Source organism: Zalophus californianus, chromosome 10 (genome assembly GCF_009762305.2).
Source record: "Zalophus californianus isolate mZalCal1 chromosome 10, mZalCal1.pri.v2, whole genome shotgun sequence".
Lineage (NCBI taxonomy): Eukaryota > Metazoa > Chordata > Mammalia > Carnivora > Otariidae > Zalophus > Zalophus californianus.
In genome coordinates, this window is record NC_045604.1 from 98,379,297 (window position 1) to 98,395,770 (window position 16,474).

Genomic DNA, 16,474 nt, shown 5'->3' on the forward strand with positions numbered 1-16,474 from the left:
GGGTGTTTTCAGAAAAGACTTGCATTTGAATTGGTGAACTGAGTAAAGCAGATGGCCATTTCCAGTGTGGGTGGGTACCATGGAGTCTGTTGAATGCCCAAATAGAACAAAAAGATGGACAAGAGTGAATTTGCTCTATCTCTGCCTGAGATGAGACACCCATCTTCTCTTGGCATTCCTGGTTCTCAGGCTCTCAGACTCAGATCAGGACTTACACCATCAGCCCGCTGGTTCCCAGGTCTTGGACCCAATTATATCACTGGCTTTCCTGGTCTCGAGCTTGCAGATGGCAGATTGTGGAACTTTTCAGCCTCCATATCTGCATGAGCCAATTACTATAATAAATCATTTTTTAAGGTTTTATTTTTAAGTAATCTCTACACCCAACATGGGGCTCAAACTCACAACTTGAGATCAAGAGTCACATGCTCCACTGACAGAGACAGCCAGGTGCCACCTTATAATAAATCTTCTAAAATATATATCCTATTGGTTTTGTTTTTTGGAGAACCCTGACTAATACATCTATACTGATACATTGTAAGTGATGATGCTATGAACATGGGTGTGCAAATATTTCTTCAAGACCCTAGGATTTCATGTGTGATGTTTCAGTTCTTGGATGTATACCCAGAAGTGAGATAGCTGGATCATATGTTAGTTCTATTTTTAATTTTTTGAGGAACTTCCATACTGTTTTCCACAGCAGTTGTACCATTTTACAATTCCACCAAGTGTGCAAAAAGATTCCAACTGTTCTACATCCTCACTAAATTTATTATTTTCTGTTTTTTTAATAATAGCTATTCTAATGGGTATGAGGTAATATTTCATTGTGGTTTCGATTTGCATGCTCTCATGATTAGTGATGTTGAACATCTTTTCAAATGCTTCTTGGCCATTCTATATCATCTTTGGAGAAATGTCCATTCAAGTCCTCGACTTAACTTTCTAAGCATATGGAATACAGTTATAATAACTGTTTTAATGTCCTTCTCTGATTTTTTAATCTCCTCATTATCAGTCATATTTTCTCACTTCTTTATTTGCCTAGCAGTCTTTGATTGGATGCTAGACATTGGATCTTTATCTGGTTAGGTGTTGGATATTTTTGTATTCCTATAAATCTTCTTGAGTTTTGCTCTGGGATGCAGTTAGTTTACTTGGAAATAGTTGGATCCTTTTGGGTTTTGCTTTCATTATTTGCTTTGCAAGTCAGTAGCAATGCTCAGTCTGGAGCTAATCATTTCCCATTAATGAGGGAAGATTTTCCTCAATACTCTACCCAATGAATTATAAGTTTTCCCAGTCTGATTGGTAGAAACAGGCACTGTTTCCTTTATTCCTTTTGGATTGATCTTTCTTTCCCTCATACTCCATTTCCTCACGTGCATGCATTGATTCAGTGATCCACTGAATACTTGAGGAGGACCCTCTGTAGATCTTCAGAGACCTCTCTCTGTATGGTTTTCGTCTCTCTGTTACTCTGTTTTATGAACCCTAGAAGTCCCTGTCTCTCTTGCTGTCCATTTTGTCTTCTCAACTCAGGGAGTTGCCAGACTCTGCCAGACTCTGCCTCAGTTCTGCCTCCCTGTATCATGTCCTGAGAACTTTCTCAAAATAGTAAGCTAGATTCTTATAGGGCTCACTTCTTTTATTTCTGTCTCTCAGAAATCACCATCCTTCATTGAAAAGTCTTTCTTTCATGTACTTTGTCTTTTTAATTTTTTTTTTTGGTTGTTTCATGCATGATGGTAAATCAGGTCCAGCTGAGTCCATCTTGGTCAGAAGCAAAAATCTGGTGGCAGATATTTAACACAAGAGATAAGGTGGTGGAGTCAGACTTGGTTTAAATCCTAACTCAGTCACTTACTGTAAAGTGGAGGGAAAACTTCTACATCCAAATGCCTATTTGATTTTTTTATGTTTATTTTTAAATATATATATATATATTTATTTGAGAGAAAGAGCATGAGTGGGAGGAGGGAGAGGCAGACTCCCCACTGAGCAGGAGCCCGATGTGGGGCTTGATCCCAGGATCCTGAGATCATGACCTGAACTGAAGGCGGACGCTTAACTGACTGAGCCACCCAGGTGCCCCCTGTCTTATTCTTTAATACATTTCAAGTACCCAGATCATTGAAGGAACACAATAACTATTTGTTAAATGAAAAAAAAGGATGAATAAATGAGTAAAAATATCTCGCCTGTATGATTTGTTGTGAGATCTGAGTTAATAATATATATACAATTTCAAGACTGGGTCTGGCAGCTACATAATCGGCACTCAGTACACACATTGTCATTGCTATTATTGACAACAACAACTGCACCCTCAGGAGAAGGGGAAACAAGGAGGAAAGGGCAAGGCTCTTACCTCATCACACCTCCTAAGCATCATCTAGGAAATTCCAAGTTCTGGCTCCTGCCTGAGGGAAGAAGTTAAAGAAACAATTTAAAGGTAGGCTAAGGTGTTTTCTATATATAAATAGGGCAATAAACACAGAATAACAATGATAGCTAATACCCCTTGAGTTCTAACTGTGTGCTAGGCTCTTGCTAAACACCTTATATATTGATTAGCTCCTTAAATCTTCACAACCAGTCCTTGTGGTCAATGCTATAATTAGTCCCAGTCTACTGATGAGGATACTGAGTCTGGGAGGGATTAAGTGACTTGCCCAACAATACCCAGCTAGGAAGTGGCTGAGCTGGGACTTTAACCCCATTAGTCTGGCCACAAAGCTCATGTTATGTGCAGGACAGCAATAACATTGGTCTAGGAAGCATGCCAGAAGGTTGATTCATCAGAAATTAATTATCTGAGGGATCAAGTTAACAACTGGCTAATAGGAACATCATGAAATCTTACATGGCAATCAACTGTCTTTCCAGTCCTTGTGGTGAAAACAAAAGTTGGACAAGGAGTCTTGGGCCTGTCAGTTGCTGTACTCTTCATTTGCTGAATTATGATTGACCGTACATACCTGGTGTCGAGTGTGCAGAAGCCAACCTGAAAGAACACCGCAGGGGATGGCAAGAGCCCCAGTCCTGTTAGCTCTTCATGGAGATAGCTGTTGGTGGCCCAGCCTGGGCAGAGAACTCGGCATGGGCAGCACTTTAGAAGGACTCAAGTGGCAGTTACTACACTGGAGTATGCTTTATGACAGGCTCTGAGAGTCAGAGGAGCCAAGGGTTGAATCTAAGCCACATTACTCCTTGGGTGTAGCTTCAGGTAATTACTTAACCCCTTGGAGGTTCAGTAAAAAGGGGATAATGATACTCATGCACTGAGGACTGAGTGAAGAAGAAATTGCATATAGACTATGCTTGATTTATACTAAGTACTCAAGAAATTGTAGCTGCCATTATTAATAAATGAAGCCCTAGTGGGCCACAATGATGCTAGTTTGAAGTAATAAGAATTAGGACTACTGTTTACTCCATGCTTTTCATGTTCGAGGTGCTTTATGTGCATATCGGTTACCTATTGCTGTGTAACAAAACAACCCAAATTGTAAAACAACAACTGTAAGAATTATTATTACTTTTGATCACTCTGGAGGTTGAATGCACTCAGCAAGAAGGTTCTGGGTAAGGGTTTCTCATGGAATTGCAATCAGACACTGGCTGGAGCTGGGGTGATTTCAAAGGCTTCATCAGTCACAGGTCTGATGCCTGAGCTGGGAAAATTCAAATGGCTATGGGCTGCAACAGTCTGTGTAAATGTGTGATTTCTCCATGTGGTGCCTCCAGCCTAGTGGTTTGAAGGTAGCCGCACTTCTTACTGGATGACTCAGGGCTCTAAAACCCATGTCCTGAGAGAGAGAGCCAGATGGGACCTGCATAGCCTTTTTGCCTCAGCCTCAGAAGTCACGTGGTGTCACTTTCAACCGCCTTCTGTTCATTATCTAGTGAGTGAAAATTCCAGCCTGTATTCAAGATGGGGGTACTTAGTCTCCACCCTGTGAAGGAAGAGTGTCAAACAATTTGCAGACATGCTTCAAAACCACTGCATGTTTATCATCACATTTAATCTTAGGAGGTAAACAGAATTATCAACATTTTATAGACAGGGAAATTTAGAAGATTAGATACTTAGAAGATTAAGTCATAAAGTTAGTAGGTGGGGCAGACAGGATCCAAACGAAGGCCAGCAGTCTGACCGTAACATCTGTGTTCTTAATCCCTATGCTATACAAATCACACTAGACAGCAGACAGAACATATGTAGGATATTTGTTTATAAGCTCTCTTATGCAGTGCTTACTAAACGCCAGGCACTGTTCTAAGTACTTTTCAGGGAACTATGTAAGTTTCAGAGAACTGTGTAAGCTCAGGGTAGAGGCCCCAGGAGTCAGGCTTGGGTTGCCTGGGCTGGGGATGGGACGAGACCAAGGAGCCTCCGGGGGAAAAAGCTCTCTCCCAAGAGTGCAGAGTGAAGTCTTCTGCTTGGTTGAAGGGCACAGAACTATGCCTTACATTCTGACTGTCCCTCCACCTGGCCCCACAGACTCCAGCAGCCAGAGAATGAAAATAAACTAAAGGAGCCTAAGGCACCTACAGCAATGGTGTGAGGCAGGAGGCCAGGCCTTAGAGCCTGGGAACAATAGCACCCTGCCCTGCTACCATTACCACCACGAGGTGAGTGGCAGCCACAGGAGGGGTGCCCAGAGCTGTGGGTGTGCTCCCGCGAGCACTCGCGCATGCGCACACACACATCCGATACTGTGAGACACGTGGATCTATCTAGGAGTCGTTTGAGGGGTACTCAGCCTCCTGCAGAAAAGGTAGAGACAGAAATGGAGAAGCAGCTCTTTGTGACTGTGGACAGTGAATAAACAGGAGGACAGTCTGCACTGAAGAGAGGATTTGCATGGGAGTGTATTCATCTACCAGTGCTGCTGTTATAAACTACCACACAACTCCCACAAATTTGTTATCTCACAATTCTTTTTTTTAAAGATTATATATTGTTTCAGAGAGAGAGAGAGCGCGCACAAGCAGGGGGAGGGGCAGCGGGAGAGAGAGACAAGCAGACTTGCTGCTGAGCGGGGAGTCAGACGCTGGGCTTGATCCCGGGACCCTGAGATCACTATCTGAGCCGAAATCAAGAGTCAGATGCTCAACTGACTGAGCCACCCAGACACCTCAACCATCTCACAATTCTATAGGTTAGAAGCCTTACATGGGTCTCACAGGGCTAAAATTGAGGTGTTGGCAGGGCTGCAGTCCTTTCTGGAGGCTCAGTGAAGGATCCTTTCCTTGCCTTTCCTGGTTTCTAGAGGCCACCTACATTCCTTGGCTCATGGCCCCTTCCTCCATCTTCAAAACCAGGACAGGTGCATCTGTCTGACTCTTCTTCCATAATTCTACCTCCCTCTAACTCATCTGGCAAAGATTCTCCTCTTGGAAGGACCCATGTGATTAGATTGGGCCCATCCAAATGATTCAGGATAATCTTGCCATCTTAAGGTCCATAACCTTAATCACAGCAGGAAAGTCCCTTTGGGCATATGTAGTAACGTATCTACAGGTTCTGGAGGATTTGGGTGTGGGCATCTTTGGGGATGTCTTTCCGCCCACCATAGGGAGAGACTCCAGGAAAATGCCCTTGAATGGGGCTGACCACTCATTCCCACCCCACCCTCCAAGTCCCGCACTGCCATGTAATATATTTTCTTACTCACTAGAAGCCTTTAACTCAACTCATGTCAACTGTTCCGAGGTAAGGTGGGTAATGAGAGGCTTCATGATTTTCTCCAAGAAGATGGACAGTATATCTGCAATGAGGGGAACTAGATGACGTCCATATATCACCATATACTTAACGCTTTCTTCATCCAAAATCTTATTTCCTTGCTTTGGATATATGGGAAGATAATAGTTCATATTTTTTTCATGCTTGCCACTTGCCAGGTGCCATTCTAAACATGCTGACTCTGTAAGGTAGGTACTGGATTTAACCCAGTCTGTCTGGCCACATAGCCCATATCTGTAACCACCACACTTGACAGCCTCATTTCTGTGGGTGTCCAGGAATACAACCGATGACTGGAGGTCACCAAGGGTTTACAATTCCTGCTCCTGGGATGCTAAAAAAGAGATCACAACCTTACTTGACTTTGCTGGTGTTTCCTTCAGGGCCTTGACCATAGGCAAACCTTCTGTGTCCATCCTCATTGCCAGCTTGAGGCTCCAGGACTGTTCAGACAATGGACAACAGCCATTTCAGCACAGGCCTGAGTGCTGTCTAGGATTTATCTGCTTCAGAAGAATGAAAGCCTTGCATGGCTTGTCTCCCCTACATTTTCTACTTTGGTCCATCAGAAGGGTGCATATGGCCCCAAACTCTTAGGATGGCCTCCTTTGGAGAACCTGAAGCTTAGCTATTTTTTCATGGGGCCCCCAGAGAGGCACTAGCTTTTCTTCTGTGGAAGCCCATCCCTGAAGCCTTGGCCTTGGGTGCTCCTCCCCACAACCAGCTCAAACACCCCTGGCTTTGGGACGCCTCTCCACCTCATTAGTCATTCTCTCCTCTGCTTCATTGCGTCTAAACATTGTGTATTGTAGTTGTTGATGTCCAGAGCTGGTTCTCCAACTAGGCTGTCAGCTAACCAGGGCAAGAGGTGCATATTACTCACATGTGTATCATCACCACCAAATGGGCCATCACTATATATTTGCTAAGTGAGTAGCACAATGAACATCTTTAGTGCTTATCTGTGGGGCCTGCTGTCCTAAAAGGAGTTATGGGGACCTTCTACAAAAATTAGGCCAGCTGGGTCTCGGGTAGCATTTTATCTATTTGCTGATTTTTTTAAAGTAAATTAGTTGTTGGGGTTATTTTTTAAAGATTTGTTTATTTAAGAGAGAGAGAGAGAAACTGTGTGCATGCACAGGCGTGTGCTCGAGGTAGGGGGGAGCAGAGAGGGAGGGAGAGGGAGGGGGAAGAATCTCAAGTGGACTCCATGCTGAGCACAGAGCCTGATGCAGGGCTCCATCTCATGACCCTGAGATCATGACCTGAGCCGGAACCAAGAGTCAATGCTCAACCAAGACACCCAGGCGCCGCAAATTCATGTGTGTGTGTGTGTGTGTGTTTTAAGAACTTATTTATCTATTTGTCAGAGAGAGAGAGAGAGCACAAGCAGGGGGAGCAGCAGGCAGAGGGAGAAGTAGGCTCCCTGCCCAGCAAGGAGACTGATGTGGAACTCACTCCCAGGGCCCTGGGATCATGACCTGAGCAGAAAGCAGATGCTCAACTGATTGAGCCACCCAGGCGCCCCCAAATTAGTTGTTTTTAAAATAATATTTGTGTAATTAAAAACAATATGTGCATTGAAAAACATTTTTAAAATTCTGAATATGCAAAGTTAAATGCTAAAAATTTCTCTCATTTCTCTTCTAATGTAATCCCCACAGGCAAACACCAGTAAAAAAAAGAAAAATTAACAGCTTCCTTGATATATAATTCAGAGACCATACAATTTGCTCATTTAAAGTGTATAATCCAGGGGCGCCTGGGTGGCTCAGTCATTAAGCGTCTGCCTTCGGCTCAGGTCATGATCCCAGGGTCCTGGGATCGAGCCCCGCATCAGGCTCCCTGCTCAGCAGGAAGCCTGCTTCTCCCTCTCCCACTCCCCCTGCTTGTGTTCCTTCTCTTGCTGTGTCTCTGTCAAATAAATAAATTCTTAAAAAAAAAATAAAGTGTATAATCCAGTATTTTTTGGTATATTTCCAGGGATGGGCAACCATTACAATCTAATTTTAGGACATTTTTATTTCCCCCAAAAGAAATTCTGCATCCATTAGCTGCCATCCTTGCCCCTGCCCCTTTCCCAGCCCTAAGCAACCACTAATCTACTCCCTGTCTGTATAGACTGGCCTATCTTGGACATTTCATAGAAATGGAATTATATAGGATGTGGTCTTTTGTGTCTGGCTTCTTTCACTTGGCATGTGTTTGAGGGTCATCCATGTTGTATCAGTTCTCCATTCCTTTTTATTGCTATCCACATGTTTTACTAACTAATCATCAGTCATTATTAACAATTTAATGCACTCCTTATGTTTATTCAAATTGTCTGAGTTTGAAGCCCTACTGGACAAGTTCCTAGATGACTGACCTTGGGTAAATCATAATCTCTCCAGGCCTGCCTCAATTTCCTCAATAGTAAACTTTGAATAACAACAGAATCTACCTGAGTGTCATAGTTGTACTGTCACAGTAATTAATATTTGCTGAGCACTTACTATGTGCCAGGTACTTTATAAAGATTACCAAGCAGACCTATGATTCACATATTGGGGAATTGTGGTTAGAAGAGGTTAAGTAATCTCCCAAGGTCATCACTCTAAGAAAGTGATGTAGGTGAACAGAATCACAGGGCACCTGACAGCAAAGCCTGCACCATTAACTGTTAATATAATGGAATAACAAATCACTTAGCAAGGGCCTTGCAAAGCAAATGGATTTAGCAAATAATAACTGATAGAACTATAAAAAAGGAGAAAAAAATTAGAAATTGACTTACCATCTTTAGATTTTCTAAGAAATATTTTCAGGGGCACTGGGGTGGCTTAGTTGGTTAAGCGTCTGCCTTCAGCTGGGTCCTGGGAGGGAGTTGGGCTCCCTGCAAGGAGCCCACTTCTCCCTCTCCCTCTGCCTGCTGCTCCCCCTGCTTGTGCTCTCTTAACAAATAAATAAATAAATAAAATTTTTTAAAAAACATTTTCAGACATACCAAAAATTTTTGAAGATAATGGACATCAATCTTCCACATCTGTTCTTTTAAGACATAAAATATAGTAGATTAGGTGGCTCTACCCCGTGTACCTTTAGGTGTTTTTTCCCCTGTGTATTATTTCTCTTTAGAATATTAGTCACACCAACATCATTTTCTATCTTTTTTTTTTAAACCCTATCTTGAGCATTTCCCCAACATACCAAGTATACGACATCATTTCTCATGGCTGCATATAAAATACTCTATGCCTGAAACATGATTTATTAATTCCTCACTGATGGACATTGAGGCCATCTCCCCGGGAAAAAATCACTACACATCCATCTTTCTTCAAGCATCTGATAATTCCCTTTGGATAAATTCCTAGAAAGGCGGGAAGATCAGAGTCTGTGCTTGTCCTTGGCTTTTTGTATTTTTTGTTTGTTGCCAAATACCTCTCAAGGAAGAATGGGGAGAACGGAGCCTGAGTTCTTTTTTTTTTTTTTCGCTTCTTGAGACGTTTTATTAGTTATAACATACCTACAGAGAAGTGTACATACGTGTACAACTCACTGAATTTTCTGAAACAGAACACACCGCGCACCCAACATCGAAATCATGAGACAATATTTCCAGCAGCCCAGAGCCGCCTCGCCCCTCGCCATCACTCTTCTCCGACGGGTGGGATTTTAACGCCACAGAGGGCTACTAACCCGATTATCTCTCTGGAAACTTAGTTTATTAATACTCTGATATCACCCATACCAAGAAAACATGAGCTAAGTCCTGCCTGCATAAGTTTAACAGTCCAGCAGGGGGAACCGCTCGGCGCAGTTCGAAGGCGCAGAGGTGCCCGCTGGGTCCGCTAGGATCCCGGCGTGCAGCGCGGCGATCCCGGCGTGCAGCGCGACGATCCCGACGTACCCCGCGGCGCGCAGATCTGGCTACTGGGTGCACAGCGGGGACAGCGGGAGCCGCGGCAGCGTGTCGTGAGGCTGGGTGTTTGCTGGCGGCCGGAGGCGACGAGGCGGGATCGACATGGAAGTGTAAGTCGTCAGGGGCGGGTTCCCGGCCTTGCGCAGACGCCCTCAGCTGGGGACTGCTGGGCCGAGGGGAGCCGAGGGACGTGGGCATGGGGCAGCACCTTGTACGGGCTTGGGGGAAAGCCTTGGGGCCGGACGCGGAGAGGAAAGGGACCCTCGCTCTGCCTCTCCGAACCTTCGTCCCTACTCGCACCCAGTGGCTGGGACGCGGGACCCAGTGCGACTTGACCTGGCGGCCTTTCAGTGTGCCTGCTCCCTCCCTCATTGATTTCCTAGCGTGTTTTGGGTCACCGTGGGGAGCTCGGCCCGGTGTCCCAGCGTGTAAAGCCCCGCGTCCGCCCTGGAAGTACTTGCAGAAGAGATGGGTAAATGCTGGCATAGAGCTTAGGGATAGAGCCTTGGGGAGCCCTCACTCAGAAGTTGCTATGGAAGGGTCAGGTTTTCTGGGAAGAAGGAAGAGCTTGAGCCAGGACTGAGACCACAGGAACAATATGTGTGTGTGATGTTTGCTTATTCCGAGTGCAGATGGAAGTTTTTGCAACTACTCCCCATGTGGGTTTTTTTCATTAACTTGTAGGCATAACTATATTGTGTTCTCTTTGGCGTTGGTTATTTAATACATTTTCCTTTGTGTTCTTTTACCTGTCTATACAGGGTCCTATATACTACTATTTCGCAGATTTTTATTTTTATTTATTTATTTTTTTTAAAGATTTTATTTATTTATTAGAGAGAATGAGAGAGAGAGAGCATGAGAGGGAAGAGGGTCAGAGGGAGAAGCAGACTCCCCGCTGAGCAGGGAGCCCGATGTGGGACTCGATCCCGGGACTCCAGGACCATGACCTGAGCCGAAGGCAGTCGCTTAACCAACTGAGCCACCCAGGCGCCCTCGCAGATTTTTATTTTTTTAAAAGATTTTATTGATTGAATGATTTGACAGAGACGACACAGCGAGAGAGAGAACACAAGCAGGGGGAGTGGAAGAGGGAGAAGCAGGCTTCCTGCCGAGCACGGGGCCCGATGCGGGGCTCAATCCCGGATCAGGACCTGAGCTGAAGGCAGACGCTTAACCGACTGAGCCACCCAGGCGCGCCTATTTTGCAGATTTTTATTTATTTATTTTTTTAAAGATTTTATTTATTGACAGACACAGCGAGAGAGGGAACACAAGCAGGGGGAGTGGGAAAGGGAGAAGCAGGCTTCCCGCGGAGCGGGGAGCCCGATGCGGGGCTCGATCCCAGGACGCGGGGATCATGACCTGAGCTGAAGGCAGACGCTTAACGACTGAGCCACCCAGGCGCCCCTATTTTGCAGATTTTTAAAAAACACAATATGTATATGTAACTGAAATGAAAGCATCATGAAACAATACTTTTACTATATGCACTCTGATATTGTCTCTTTGGTTAAAAAAGAATGCTGACCCACTAAATTGATTCTGTAGTCTACTAATGGGGCTTAATCTGCATCTTGAAAAACATTCAGATGTATTACTCTAGCCCAAGCTATTATTACCAATTTTTCCCTCTTTACTAGAGCAGTTCCTGTCATTATGCAATCCGCTTTAATTTATCCATCTTAAAAAAAATCCCTTGTCCACACATTCATGTCCACTTACTGCTCCATTTTTGCTTCCCCTTACAACAAAACTGGAAGTGTTGTTTATCTCCTCATTCTCAATCATTCTGTTGGGCTTTCATCCTCACCAGTCTACAGAAATGAGTTTTGTAATGATTACCTGAGCCCTCCATCTTGTCAAATTCAAAGGTGATTTTCTGCCCTCAACCTTCTTGATCTCTTAGCAGCAGTTGATACAGAAGCTCTGGGTTTCCACTAAAACAGAACAAAACAAAACAAAAAACTCTTGAAACTCTTTTGGCTTTGTGACATGCTGTCTGCGTTTCCCCCTACATCAAGGACTACTTCTCAGTCTCCTTCCCTGGTTTGCCCTTCCTCCCTTGCTTGGCTTCTAAATGTTGAGGTGTCCTAGCGCTCAGTCCTCGGATCCTTCCTCTCCACACTCTCCCTTGGTCATTTTACTCATCTATATGCTGATAACTCCCAAAAGCATATTTCTAGCCCTTTTCTCTCATTATCCATCCAATTGTTTGGTCCAAAAATCTAGCCCTCCTTCCTCACCCCTAAATCCAGTCCATCAGCCAGTTCTGTCATCTTCACCTTCAGTATGTTTTGTGTGCAGTTACTTTTTACCATCTCCATTGCTAATTCTGTAGTCTGTCATCTCTGGTCTGGATTAAGCAGTTGCCTTTGGCTTCCACTCTTGTCCCCCTCCATTCTGTTTTCCAATCAGCAGCCAGAGTGATCTTACAATATTAATTGGTTCTGTGATGCCTGGGTGGCTCAGGTGGTTAAGCATCTGCCTTTGGCTCAGGTCATGATCCCAGGGTCCTGGTATTGAGCCCCGCATCTGGCTCCTTGCTCAGTAGGGAGCCTGCTTCTCCCTCTGCCTGCTGCTCCCCCTGCTTGTGTTCCCTCTCTCGCTGTGTCTCTCTCTGTCAAATAAATAAATCTTTAAAAAAAAAAACCCAAATCTCACTTACTCACCAACCCTCTCATGCTGCTATCCCCACGTCCCAAGCACACACATTTCCCGCTGGCGGTTGGGTAGTTTCTGTAATCTTCCAAGGCCCTGAGGACCCTCTCCCTGGTATACTTTTTTCTCAGTCCTGCTCTTTCTTTATCTTTTTTTTTTTTTTAAAGATTTTTAAGAGAGAGAGAATGAGAGAGCACAAGAGGGAAGAGGGTCAGAGGGAGAAGCAGACTCCCCGCTGAGCAGGGAGCCCGATGTGGGACTTGATCCCGGGACTCCAGGATCATGACCTGAGCCGAAGGCAGTCGCTTAACCAACTGAGCCACCCAGGCGCCCCCCTCTTTATCTTTTTGATAGCTCAGGTTAAGTGTTGCTCTTCCTTTTCGGTCAACCCAAAATAAGTCCTTCTCTTGTCTTTTATTATAGCACCATGATTTACTTTCCCTTTGAATAATTACAAGTTACAATAATAGATGTATGTTTACCTGTTTAGTGTCTTGTCTCCCTCATGAGAAAGCCCCATGAAGGCAGGGGCTTAGCACTGCATTTGGCACACATTAGGTGTTCAGCAAATGGTTGATGAATGAAGTAATACAACAATACTTCATTCATTTAACAAATTAGTTAAAAATATAATTGGATTAGCTACTTTCCTAATTGCTGTGCATACAGATTTTCTGATTTTCCTAAGTGAAATGGTTTGAGTCAAAAGAGTTTTTTTCTCCTTTAGCAATCTGTCCATTTCTCCCAAGGAGTCAATGACTTACTGAAACCAATCAAGAATTTCTGCAGCTAGCAATTTATGGCAAAGAGGTTTCGTAGAAATGTGGTTTGAGAGTAGAAGGACCCCCTGGAATGGAAAGGTCTGGAGGCCTAACTTGTAGTTCCTTACGGGTCTCCAACATGAGGTGTGATCCCCAGCAGTGTAGTCCTTAGGATCTTCAGCAGAACCCTGTTTCTCTGAGAGGACAAACCCTTTTGTACCCTTTTCAGGCATTCCTAGGACCTGGAAGGAGGAGGCACGAAAGGAAAACTTCTCTGAGTTTTTACTACTTTTTTTCCTTCAATCACTGAGTAAATACCTATTGAGTGAATAATACATATAGACATACACTAGAAATTTTTTTAAAGGTGAGGAATATTTATGCTTTATTTGATTGAGTGATATAATTTATTTTTTTTAAAGATTTTATTTATTTATCTGACAGAGAGAGACACAGCAAGAGAGGGAACAGAAGCAGGGGGAGTGGGAGAGGGAGAAGCAGACTCCCTGCAGAGCAGGTAGCCCGATGGGGGGCTCGATCCCAGGACCCTGGGATCATGACCTGAGCTGAAGGCAGACGCTTAACGACTGAGCCACCCTGGTGCCCCTGAGTGATATAATTTAAAAAATAAGAACTTTTTGACGGTCATTTGGAAACATTTTCCTCAGGCAAAAGGATACAAAATATTTGTAGGAAAATTAAGTATTTGTGTACATATAAGGTATTTGCTATTTGGCTTTGTCTAATGCCTTGGGATTATTGATATACCTGGAAAGCTTTGTATTCACTCTTTTTAAAAATTTTTTTATGTATTTTATTTTATTTTTTTAAATTTTATTTATTTATTTATTTGACAGAGAGAGAACCCAAGCAGGGGGAGTGGCAGGCAGAGGTGAGAGGGAGAAGCAGGCTTCCCACTGAGCAGGGAGCCTGATACAGGGCTCGATCCCAGGACCTTGGGATCATAACCTGAGCTGAAGGCAGATGCTTAACCGACTGAGCCACCCAGGCGCTCCTATGTATTTATTTGAGAGAGAGAGAGCATGCATGCGCACATGCTTGTGCAAGCAGTGGGGGGGGGGGTGCGGTGACAGAGGGAGAAGGAGAGAATCTGCAGCAGACTTCATGCTGAGCTCAGAGGAGCCCAACATGGGGCTCGATCCCAGGACTCTGAGATCATGACCTGAGGTGAAACCACGAGTCAGACACTTAACCGACTTAGACATCCAGGCACCCCTGTGTTCACTTTTTATTCTTGAACTTAATATACATAGTTAGGGAAAATGGATTGTCTTCTGTATCACCTTTTTTATTTTTATTTTATTTATTTATTTATATATTTTTAAGATTTATTTATTTGAGAGAGAGAATGAGAGAGAGAGAGCACATGAGAGGAGGGAGGGTCAGAGGGAGAAGCAGACTCCCTGCTGAGCAGGGAGCCCGATGTGGGACTTGATCCCGGGACTCCAGGATCATGACCTGAGCCGAAGGCAGTCGCTTAACCAACTGAGCCACCCAGGCGCTTTTTAAAAAGATTTTATTTATTTATTTGACAGAGAGAGAGACACAGTGAGAGAGGGAACACAAGCAGGGGGGTGTGAGAGGGAGAAGCAGGCTTCCCGCCAAGCAGGGAGCCCGATGCAGGGCTCTATCCCAGGACCTTGGGATCATGACCTGAGCTGAAGGCAGATGCTTAACGACTGAGCCACCCAGGCGCCCCCTGTATCATCTTTTTAAAATCATTGTAAGAATTTCCTTCATTTTATAGCTGGAAATATTGAGATTTAGAGAAGTTAGCTAATAGGTCCTGTAACAGTTCAGTAATAGGACTGGAAAGAGGATACTTGTTTGCTAGCTCCTAGGAGAATGCTACAGATTAAGTTTGTTGACTTTGAAATCTGCCCAGTTTTCTTGTACATGAGTTTAGTTTTTCAGAACATGACTTGAATCAATAACATAGGTTGAACATAGGAGAATTTGAGCAGTTCTGTTCGTCATTGTGTGCGTAAGTTAACTGTGTGGCAATTAAAAGGTGCTGTTTGCATGTGTATGTGTGTGTGTCTAAAGAAAATCTGCCAATAGATCATTTTGTTCTGTTTATTCAGAATTCGGTTTTCCAGAGTAGTTGTTTACATCCATTAAATTGACTCAGCAAGTTAAGCAAAATGTACAGGTTGTATTTCAAGTAGCAAGTCAACCTAAGCCAATTAATTCGTTACTTAAGGAAATTAAATGACTGCCTGCCTGTAAATAGAGATTCAAACAATCTTTAAAATTCACTTGGAATATTTGCTTTGAACACCTGTAATTAAAATCAGTACTAGTCTAAGTCCTATAGGAAAATAGGAAGTTTTGTGTAGGTGGGCAGTTTCTAGAAGTCTACTGAAATGCAAGCTATATATAGAGCAGACAATTCCTGCTCAGTAGGAACAACAGCTTGTAAATATAAAATTGACAGATTATAGTGACCCTAAAAAAACACTGGAGGAAAATGCATTTTACGTCTTCAATTATAGGTTATACTAATGTCTTTTTTTAACCTTATGGAATTCTTGTTTTACATTTCTATTGTTCTCAACTTTTTAGCTTGAAAAATTCCAAACCCATACCTTTATATCCTCTATCTAGAGTCACCATTTGTTAACATTTTGATATGTTTGCCTTATCTCTCTTACACATGTATACATTCTCTCTCTCTCTACACACTGTCTCTCCCTCTCTCTCTCTACTGTATCATTTCAGAGTTGTAGATACCATGTCATTTTACCTAGTCTTAAAAATGTATTCTACTTGACTGCAATACCATTGTCACACCCAGGGAATTTAGCATTGATGTACCAATATTATTAAAATACAGAATTTCTCCAATTGTCCAAACAGTGTCATTTTAGCAAGATTCTTTTTAAAGATTTTTATTTATTCATTGAGAGATAGAGAGCAAAAACAGGAGGAAGGGCAGAGGGAGAGGGAGAAGCAGAGTCCTCACTGAGCAGGGATCCTGACGTGGGGCTGGTTCCCAGATCATGACCTGAGCAGAAGGCAGCCGCTTAACCGACTGAGCCACCCAGGAGCCCCAGCTAGATTTTTTTTAACTACCGATTCAGGATCCAGTCAAGAATCATATTTTTAGTTGTCATACAACTTTTAGTTGTCATAGTTCTTTAATCTTCTTTACTCTAGAAACCGTTTCCTAGCCTGTTTTTGTGATATTGACATTGTTATAAATGACATTGGTATTTGAAGAAGCTAAACCAGTTGTTTTGAAGTATGTTCCTCAACTTGGGTTTATCTGGTTATATCCTCATGGCTAGATTCATATTAGACGTTCTTTGACAGGATTGTTTTAAGGGATGTGTCTTTCTCAGTACATCACATTATCATCACTGC

At 43.4% G+C, this 16,474-nt stretch overlaps 1 protein-coding gene across 5 annotated transcripts in view; it reads left to right on the forward strand.

Moving 5' to 3' along the window:
• Positions 1 to 9,642: 9,642 nt before the first annotated feature.
• Positions 9,643 to 16,474, forward strand: part of LOC113933336 (CGRP receptor component) — a 55,120-nt gene continuing 48,288 nt past the window's right edge. For 4 of the 5 annotated variants that reach the window (XM_027613329.2, XM_027613330.2, XM_027613327.2 and 1 more), the window contains exon 1: positions 9,643 to 9,775. In XM_027613329.2, coding sequence (XP_027469130.1) covers positions 9,768 to 9,775 — 8 coding nt within the window. In that variant the 5' untranslated portion in view covers positions 9,643 to 9,767. The remainder of the gene's footprint in view (positions 9,776 to 16,474) is intronic. The other variant, XM_027613331.2, reaches the window with a different exon arrangement.